We start from the raw sequence: 9,887 nt of genomic DNA on the forward strand, positions 1-9,887 counted from the left end.
GGACGGGAACCCTACAAAAATCCCATGAAATCCCCAGGATCCAAGCAGAACTGGTGACATTCTTCTTTCCCTTTCCCTTTTGCAGTCTCGCCCCTTCTACTACGTAGGCGCTTTTCTCTGGTTGCATGCCATGGACCCTTTTCTCTGTATTGTTCCATCTGCGCTTGTATCGCCTCCTTTTGATGCATCATCTGATGCTGCTCAATAAAGCTGCCCGATCGCATTCACATGCAAATTAATAAATGCTGTTTAGCTGACGCGGAAAATACAAATATATTTCTATTTAGCTTCTCGGTCGGTTGCTCTGAGTGCCAAAGTACCTGCACTATATCATACTCCCTCCGTCTCAAAATAAGTGTTTTAACATTAAAACACTTATTTTGAGATAGAGGGAGTACTTGCGCAAAAAAGAGAGACGAAAATAACGGCGGTTAATGTAAGTCGCCATCGTCCACTGCTTAAAAACCGAGCGCCAAAATGGGCCATCAAGTCTGTTATCCCCGTTCCGTTAGGCGCGGCTTTGTCCTATACAAGTGTTGATTTCTCTTAACATGCCATGTAATGAAAAAAGTGACTTTGGTTCTATTCTCTTTTGACTTTGACTTTGAGATGAGATGCATGTTGTATGGATGGATATACTCCTGCGGCAGTTCTGTTAGGAAAAACTAGCTGGCTTGTGTGTGAAATAAAGGAGGTGTTTGGCCGTAGGAGCACGAACCCGGGCAATGGAAAGCGAATCATTTTCCCTCTCGACGTATTCCCTCTGCCTGGAAATATAAGACACTATATTTTAATTGCTTGGTTAAGACAAAATAATATACATGATACAAAACCAAAGCCAATATATTTGTATTATAGAATCTCATTATAATTCTAATTTTGTACCGCATAAGCCAATATTAATGTTGAAATACCAAGCGGATCTCTTTCCTCCACCACAAGAAAAACCCCTTCTACTCCCGTCGGCACTATCGCTGGTCTGCCCCATCTCTGATGGCCTCTAGGCCATGGAGGTGCCGAGGATCTCGGCCCCCCGCCGGCGGGAGGGACCCCGTTCTCGTTCTTATTATGTTCGGCGTCTTGGTTGGGCAGTGTGGCGGTGGCAGAATAATGTCTTCCACGATCTATCCTCATCTTGATGGTGCATCTAGCATCGTCGCATGGCGTGTGGAGTTGTGTCTGTGCCGCATCTCGCAAGATTCGATCGATGTTGGTCTTCGGTGGATCTGCTTGGATCCGGTCTTCGTTTGGGTGTTTACAAGTTTGATCCTTCTGATATACGACTTTCTTCATTGGTGATGGTTGCCGCTCTGGTGCGCTGATCCTATGAAGTCTTAGCACGACGGATTTCCGACTGTCTACTACAATATGGTTTGCCGACTCCGGTAAGGGATCGGAGAAGATGGCGGCGCGCCTTCGGCTCGCTTTAGTGTTTGTAGTCATCGCTAGGTGGTCCGTAGACATGGTTGTAATTTATATTACCATGGTTGTTCTTTGTACTACCATGTTTAAAGACGAATAGATTAAAAGTTTCTCGCAAAAAATATATATTAATGGATCAACTACCGGCTAACAAGGTTCTCTGTCGTCTGGATATCTCCATTTGTCGTCTCCGTAAGTTGGATTAGCTAGAAATACCAGTTTAGCTTTTCCTTCCATGTCCCTTAGTGGATTGGGCAAACTTTCCCCTCTAGGCTCCGCCTGCGAGCCCGTGGATTCGCCCCCCTCCCCTTCATCCGCCTTAGTGGCTAAGATGGGAATCCCGATGTCTCTGCTCTAGTTAGTAGTTTAGTTAAGTATTTTTAGTCCTCGCAGGTGCGACGCGCAGGCGGATGGCGGCGTTTTTTCTTTGAATTTGTCTTATGGGTTCTGATCTTCCTTAAGTTTGTTCGTCAGATGTTGGGCATGCACGTGCCATATACTGTGAAATTTCATATGCATAAAAAGAGGGGGAGACTTTCGAAAGTGTCGTTCTGCTCATGGATGCATATGCACCGGGGGTGAATAGTGAAAAATCCAAATTATAAAAAACCAAGAATTTTTTCCCTCAATGATTGGATGACATTCATGCAGATCTGAATAAAACAACCAATACTCCAAAATGCTTTAAAAACTACTTCCTTTGTTCTGGATATAAGTTTTTTTAGATATTTCAATATGGACTATATACAAAACAAAATGAATGAATCTACACTCTAGAATATGTCTATACTAGTAAGATGCTCGTGCATTGCACGGGACATCAAGATTGAGGGTGGGTGGTGCCGGTAGCGGCCATCACACCAGACTGTTCCATGGCCTCCTGGATGTGATGGGAAAGAGATAAGGCTGATTGTGAGAGACAAGGAGTTGTTTGTAAATATGAAAACACGTGCAGGCATCTTTTTACAAAACCGCTGTATTGAAATATCTAAAAACACGTGTTGGGTTGAACCTCAAAGGACTATTGGTAAAAGATGGCAGGCATACCATCATCATCAAATTAAGCTTTTATAGGAGTAGAGATACATTTATATATAGTCTCTATTGAAATATCTAAAAAAGGCTTCTATTTAGAAACAAAGGGAGCAGCATTTTTTAGCTCTTTTTGTTGCGAGTATTAGTAATGTTATCTTTCTACTGAGATCCAGCCCCTATCTCGTAAGGATTCGTAAAAGAAAAGTAATATTATCTTTTTCACGGAACTTTGCACAAATATGGAACACTCAGCCATGTTTTTTTATATAAAAACCATTTTTTTTGCTATTTTTCTTATTTTTCATCCATCCGGATCTATGTGCACCCAGGAGGCCACGAGCAGAAACTCCGTGTCCGGGAGACGTTTTGGATCTCAGGCATAACATGACGAAGAGAAAAGAAAATAGAAAAAAATCCGGATCATTTTCTCTTGTCTGCTGCACTACTGTACATATAATTGTACGTAGATATACAGATGCAGGAAATGAAATCCGACAGGGACCGGAGCGGGTCTCACATGGAGGGAGCAGTGCAGTGGTATCCAATGCACGACGAATCGGGTTAAATACCACCGCAATTAGACGCACGTCACATGATATTGATGGCCTGACCTGAGAAAGTGACCCGTACTACTTAACCACTACTGCTGCCACCACTGTACTTACACATAACAGTAGAAAAAAGAATGTCAACCTCAGGTCGTCCTGAGCTGGAGTGAATAGCGTGAGCATCTTGTGTTTACACCCTTGTTCAATGCACATATTTGTTTTTTTTTAAGTAGCCAAGGATGCAATGTTGTTCGTGTTCAAAGAAGATGTTGCAATGTTGTAGCTCACTGCTCACCTCAAGTGAAACCGCCACGACAAGATCAATGTTTAAAATAGACTTTATTCCTTTTAATTCAGGCCCGTTGATCGGGATGAGCGCATGGTCTGTGTTGCAATATTGTGGTTCAACCCAAGCCATGCTTTCAATCTAATAACTGCTACAGAAGGAATTTTAGTCCTTTGAGGCCCTGTTTGTTTGGGCACGCTCCAAAAGCAAAAGCAAAGCCCAAACAAAACGGAGCATGAGTATGGTTGCGAGTTAATAACTACTCCAGAAGGAACTTCGAGGCAACCATGCTCTGAATGGCTTGTGTTAAGGATACGTCACATCTATGTTTAATTACACATGATCTCCATTTTCACTTCAATATATATGCTCGTTTTGTACATGTAACCCTCCTCATATTTGTGCATGAAACTAGGCACATGTTAATATGATATGTATTAATTTGAGTAGGTCCAAGCAAACAGTAGAGTAACTAACCATCCGTTCATAGGATTAAATAACTCTCAGTTGTTCATATTAAGAACCACAAACGAACAATGTTTAGTAGGTTTTGTCTACCAGACATGAACTGTAGGAGAATTAGAATGAAAATCATATGCAAAAAATACTACTCCATCTGTAACTATGTAATCTAATTGCCTTGCAGTACCAACAAATAACCAAAAAAACATTAGGATAGTTTATATTCTTTACTTTAGAAAGGGGGCAAATTGTAAAAAAATTGTAGTATGAAGTAGTATGACATTTTCAAATTGCTAGGGTGCCGTTGGGGAGGCACTAACGACGATGCGAGCCATTGTCGAGGAGATGCCATGGACCCCCCCCCGAAACCACCACAGGGGAGGAGCCAGGGGTCACCATCTCCATGGGGATGAGAGGAGTAGTGGACACAACTGTCCACAACGCGCAGTCGGGCATGCGCGAGCGGTGATAGAGCCACGCTGCCCATGGGAAATAATATGGGGAACTCCAGCAGCGGCAGCGACTGACAGCGGACATGAATCTTCTCCTAAGGCTGTGGCGGCGAGCTTGGTTTGGCTTGTGTCGAGAGGAAGGGGAAAGAGATAGATGAATGACTAGAGGCTGTTTTCAGTGAATATGGGGCGTGCGATGTGTCAATCATTTCAGGGGCATGGTAGTGTTGCTCAATACCGGTTGGTATTGAGATTTGTTTCCACATATCAATTCAGAGGCCATCCAAACAAACGTATTCGAGAGGCCCAATACCAATTCCAAAATCTGGGCATCAAAACAGACATCCAAACGAGGCCTTAGGCTATTATTTTGTATGTGTGACTTCAATCATTTGGTAGGTGCGTTTGTACATCTGGAACTACCAGCTCTCATGCAATGCTAAAAAGGGAAAACAAGAAGACTTTGGTATTTTTGATGTATAACATCGAAAAATTGCTTTGAGAAACCACTGAATTTGTCATATCTTTGAGGTGGGAGTGGCGAACGCTGTAAGCCATCCGAAATTGGTGAAAGAAAACTAAAGATGAATTGGGGTGGAGTGATAACATAGCAAAGCGACACGATGACCGAAGAGCTAAATCCGAGAGGCTCGTTATAGTTTCATTTGTTGGCGTGTGGCAACGCACGAGAATTTAACTAGTAACATACTATTGGGTTCTCTATCCACACTTGTAATATTCATAATTCAGGCTGCATCCCACCAATATTCACTTAGCCACGATGACATGGTGGAAAACGCAAAAGAATAGTTCGTCCTGCTCGAAAACTGTCTCCCTTAACGACTACATGATGTAAATGTACCATGAAAGAATGTTAGAGAACTAAAACAAAATGAACTGAATGAGCAACCACCTAAATATCAGCATGAGACGTTACTACAAATGCAGGGAATAGTGAATCAAAATGACAGGCCGATGGTGCCACAGGAATTAAATCAAGTTCAAATGTAGTATACAAAAATACGAACAAAACCCTTTACCGACGGTGCCACAGGAATTATATCAAGTTCAATTGTAGTATACAAAAACACGAACAAAACCCTTTACCTATTATATAGCATCACTTCCACCAAGGTGGTTGGCGATCCTCATCACTATGTGGCCGACGACACATCACTTTTGTCCAGATTCAGCCCGCGCCCTTGCTTGGGTCCAGTTAACTCTTCTTTCATTTGTCGCTTAGAAAGTACCAGCATATTGTGCTTTGTGGAGACCCCAGAAGAACACCATCCACGAGGGGAATGCAAGGTGTTGAGCTGCCAGTCTTCATGTCAAAGACCATGCCCTGATCCCTACCTCTCCCACCAATCCAGTACACACAATCACCCTTAAGTCCCGGCATGCCTTCCGCATATATCGACACTGAATTGTTCCTCCCAATAAACACTGAATATCCCCCTAAGTCGGCCACAACGTCCCAACATGGTTGGCGCTGGGGGTCATACCTCAGAACAAATATCTCATCATGCGCTACACGGCATCGACCCCCTTCTGGCAGCTGCAAAGTAACAATGCAGGACGCATTCCTCCAGATTTGGTACAGGTTACCATCACAGAACACCAGGTTCTTGACACTAGTGAAAGCCGAGATTGTGTTGTATGGCGGGGCGAAACCGGCGTCGTCATCGAATGATAGGTTGCTTCTCACAGACGAGAACAACGTCTCAATGGTGGCCGGCGCATTTAGATCCGGTCCTATCCCATGCATCTCGATGATTTGCCTATTATGCACCGCAGGATATGTTGATGTGGGCCCCTCGAGGATGATAGGTTCCCGGCGGCAGCGCTGCGGTAGGAGGAGCACATGGACATCTCCAAACCGAGTGAGGCAGTAGACCCTACCATTTCCATGGTAGAGGAGGTCGGCGAGCTGGTCTCCAACGGCGAGGCGAATGGGGTCGAGGACGGCCCACCTCCTGGCCCCTGCGGTAACGTAGGAAACCCTATCGATGTCATAGATCACAACGGCCATGAAGTCATTAGTGGCAGGGTTGGGCGCGAAGACAATCTTGGAGACGAGGCGGCTGTCGTAGACAAGCGGGGGTAGGAGGATCTCGGCGGCCGTGATGGGGTGGAAGAGGCTGAGCAGGCTATGAACATCGTCGATGCGGACGGATAGGGCGAGCCATCCGCTACAACAGCCGAGACAGGTCCTGACCGACGGGATGGTGGCGAGCTTAAAGGAGCAACGCGCGGCAGGGCAGAGCTTGCCTGAAGGGATGGCGTTGAGCTCGAAGGAGCGACGCGTGGGGATTGAGGCCGCGGTGGTACGACGCTTGATGGCAGCGGTGGTGCAACGCTTGGAAGGATCGTCGCCGTGGTCAACGAGCAGCGACGGTGATGGTAGCACGAGCGTGTGACGCCATGTCCTGCAAGCGCCCCGCGCACTCGCGTAGCACTTGAGGTCGTCAAGGCCGTCGGCGATGCGGCAGACAAGCTCCGGTAGCAGGTCTGCCCAACTCGGGCCTGGCGGCATGGTGGGGCTAGGATTTTGACGAGGTTGGGGGAATTTCTAAACAAATAACATGGGGCTTCCGCTCAAGCAAAGAAAGAAAGAGAGAAGTTGTGTGCGCTAGCTTACGATGGAAATCTTTTAAAGCATCCGAATGAGCCACAGAGACGTGCATGCAGAAAACTGCTTCCAGAAATTGCGGTAACAGCTGTATTTTCTGCTGTTTTTGGTAAGTCATGATTTGCTTCCACCAAATCAATATAAATTTAATTAATGGTTCCAGAAATTACTTAAATTACTCAAATTTTGTTTTCCTTGGTAAGTCGTGATTGCTTCCTATTTTTTCTGTTGTTTTTGGTAAGTCGTGATTGCTTGAAATAGACATATACCCCCCAAATCCCAAATTAGTTAACTCAGATTTGTCTAAATACAGATGTATCCAGACAGGTTCTAGTGTTAGATACATATGTATCTGAATAAATCTAATTCAACTAATTTGGGATGGAGGTTGCACAAAAGATTAATGCTTTCCAGAAATTATAGATTTGCTTCCAACAAAAAACTAAAATATTTTTGCCTGTAGCACTAGGGAGGCATGGACACTTTAATTTTGGCCAACGCTCAACATGGGACCACCGACGCGCTCGATCTTCACCGTGTGGGTCGTTCATTGCGAGTCATGTGGGATGATTCAATAGTAAAAGCTTTGCCCCAGCTCCCCAACTCTATCTCTCATAGGTCCCTAATACGTCTCCAATGTATCTATAATTTTTTATTGTTCCATGCTATTAGAGTATCAATATTGGATGTTTTATATGCGATTACAAGCAATGATATATCATTTTTTGGGACTAACCTAATAACTTAGTGCCCGGTGCCAATTGCTATTTTTTTGCATGTTTTTGGTTTTTTCAAAATATCAATACCAAATGCCACGAAACTTTTTGGAGATTTTTTTCTGGACAAAAGAGACCCTTGAAGCTTCGAGAGAGGGCCAGAAGATGAAGGAGGTGGCCACGAGCCACCAGGGCGCGCCCTGGTGCCTCGTGGGCACCTGGGTGGCCCCCTCCGGTATTTCTTTTCTCCAATACTTCTTATTTATTCCAAAATAAATCTCCGTGAAATTTTAGCTCATTTGGAGATGTGCAGAATAGGTATCACTGACATAGCTTTTTCAGGTCCAGAATTCCAGCTGCCGGTAATGTCCCTCTTGATGTAAATCTTGCATATTAAGAGAGAAAAAGCATTAGAATTGCTCCACAAAGTGTTATATTAATTAAAACACTATAAATAATAGTAGGAAAACATGATGCAAAATGGACGTATCAACTCCCCCAAGATTAGACCTTGTTTGTCCTCAAGCGAAAGCCGATATCGATAATCATGACCACATGTTTAGAGAGAGAGGTGTCGATAAAAACAAAATACAGATATAGTAGCATCATGATCATTATTATAGCAGCAATAAACATTATCATAAAACTTTTCATGAGCAAGTAACAATTCATCACAAGAATGAATTATAGGGCACAAGTTTTCTTGAAAACTAACAAACTATGTTCTCAGTCAACAATGCAATTACAATTCATCATATTTTTAGGAAGGGTCTCATGTAGGAGCTTTTTAGCAAGTCCACATACTCAACCATCATTTAGTCTTCTATGATTGTTAACAACACAACATATATATGGAGCAAAAACTTTCAACCACGACATATAGAAAGATAGGGGATTATAATTTTGCCTCCCAACTTATTCACCTCATGGGTAATGTCAACAATAATAAATCATGATCACTCATATCCAACTAGATATATATGCGTAGATCTTTCCCCATCACATGATGCTTGCAAAAGAGAAAAATAAAAAAGGAATAGAGGAGAACACTATTGACTCTTTCATAAAAGTAAATCATAAAAGTAAAAGATAGGCCCTTCACAGAGGGAAGCAGAGGTTGTCATGCACTTTTTGTTTTTGGATGCGCAAGCTCTTAATGCAAAGGAACATCACTTTATATTGCCCCTTGTGATAGCGACCTTTATTATGCAGTTCGTCGCTTTTATTTTTTTACCATCACAAGATCATACTAAGCTTATCTTCCCTTACAATAAAAGATCATACATATTTAAGAGCAATTTTCACTGTTTATGCACCGATGACAACTTACTTGAAGGATATTATTCAATCCATTGGTAGGTATAGTGGACTCTCATGACATGAAACTTGGTTTATGGTTTTTGGATGTACAAGTAGAATCTCTACTTGGTGTGGATTTTTGGCTAGCAAAGATATTGGGCAAGCACCACATGTTGGAGGATCTACGATAATATAACTTCTATGTGAATATAAGCAAGCATAATTCATTACGTTGTCTTCCTTGTCCAACGTCAAAAATTTGACAGAAAATACTTAATGGGGGCTCACAATCATAAAAGATGTCAAATATAGTGTATTTGCATGTAAATCTTCTCTTCCCTTCTTAATTCTTTCATGAATTGCATCATTGACCAATACTATGTTTATTAACTTTCAATAAATTTTACCACTTATACTTTTCTTTATGTAATGCAGTTACTTTCCATAAGATTAGCATACAATCTTTTTCATTATTTTCATTGCCAGGATTGAAACATAAAATTAAAGAAGAAAATACTCAAACTACACTTTATTATATAACTCTCAACTCGATTACATAGATGGATAGATCACGAAACTAGCACTCGAAAATAGATCATATTAAACTTCTATTTGACTCAATCGTGAAATATCTAAAGATCAAACTAGAATAGGTAAAGACAATAAAAGTGATGGTTATACGATATCGAGGCACCTCCCCCAAGCTTGGCACAAGCCAAGGGGAGTGCCCATACCCGTGTACTCAAGTTTGTTTTTTCGGTGATGATAGGGGTGATGAAGTGGTGGGCTTGTCCTCTGGCTTCCATGTCATATGTACTCCATCATAAAAGGATGACCGAGTCTCCGGAGTCCTGAAACTTGAGCTAAACTCATACCTTCTGAACCTTGCTTCGTACTCAAAATTTTGGTTTTGAAGATCATAGATTTAACCTTGGAGATAGTCAATTCGTTCATTAAGAACAGTAAAACCGAGCCTAAACCAAGCCCTCTCATGCATCCACACTCCCTGCCGTTGGATTCCGTGTCTTAATCATT

General features: G+C 42.6%; 1 protein-coding gene across 1 annotated transcript; it reads right to left on the reverse strand.

Annotated features, from left to right (window-relative positions):
- Positions 1 to 5,433: 5,433 nt before the first annotated feature.
- LOC123114649 (uncharacterized) lies at positions 5,434 to 6,741 on the reverse strand. The gene is made up of 2 exons (XM_044536107.1): positions 6,473 to 6,741; positions 5,434 to 6,418 (listed from the first exon to the last, which is right to left on the reverse strand). The coding sequence occupies exons 1-2, from the start codon at positions 6,739 to 6,741 to the stop codon at positions 5,434 to 5,436; spliced, it is 1,254 nt and encodes a 417-aa protein (XP_044392042.1).
- Between the last annotated feature and the right edge of the window lie 3,146 nt (positions 6,742 to 9,887).

This window comes from Triticum aestivum, chromosome 5B (genome assembly GCF_018294505.1).
Source record: "Triticum aestivum cultivar Chinese Spring chromosome 5B, IWGSC CS RefSeq v2.1, whole genome shotgun sequence".
Taxonomy (NCBI): Eukaryota; Viridiplantae; Streptophyta; class Magnoliopsida; order Poales; family Poaceae; genus Triticum; species Triticum aestivum.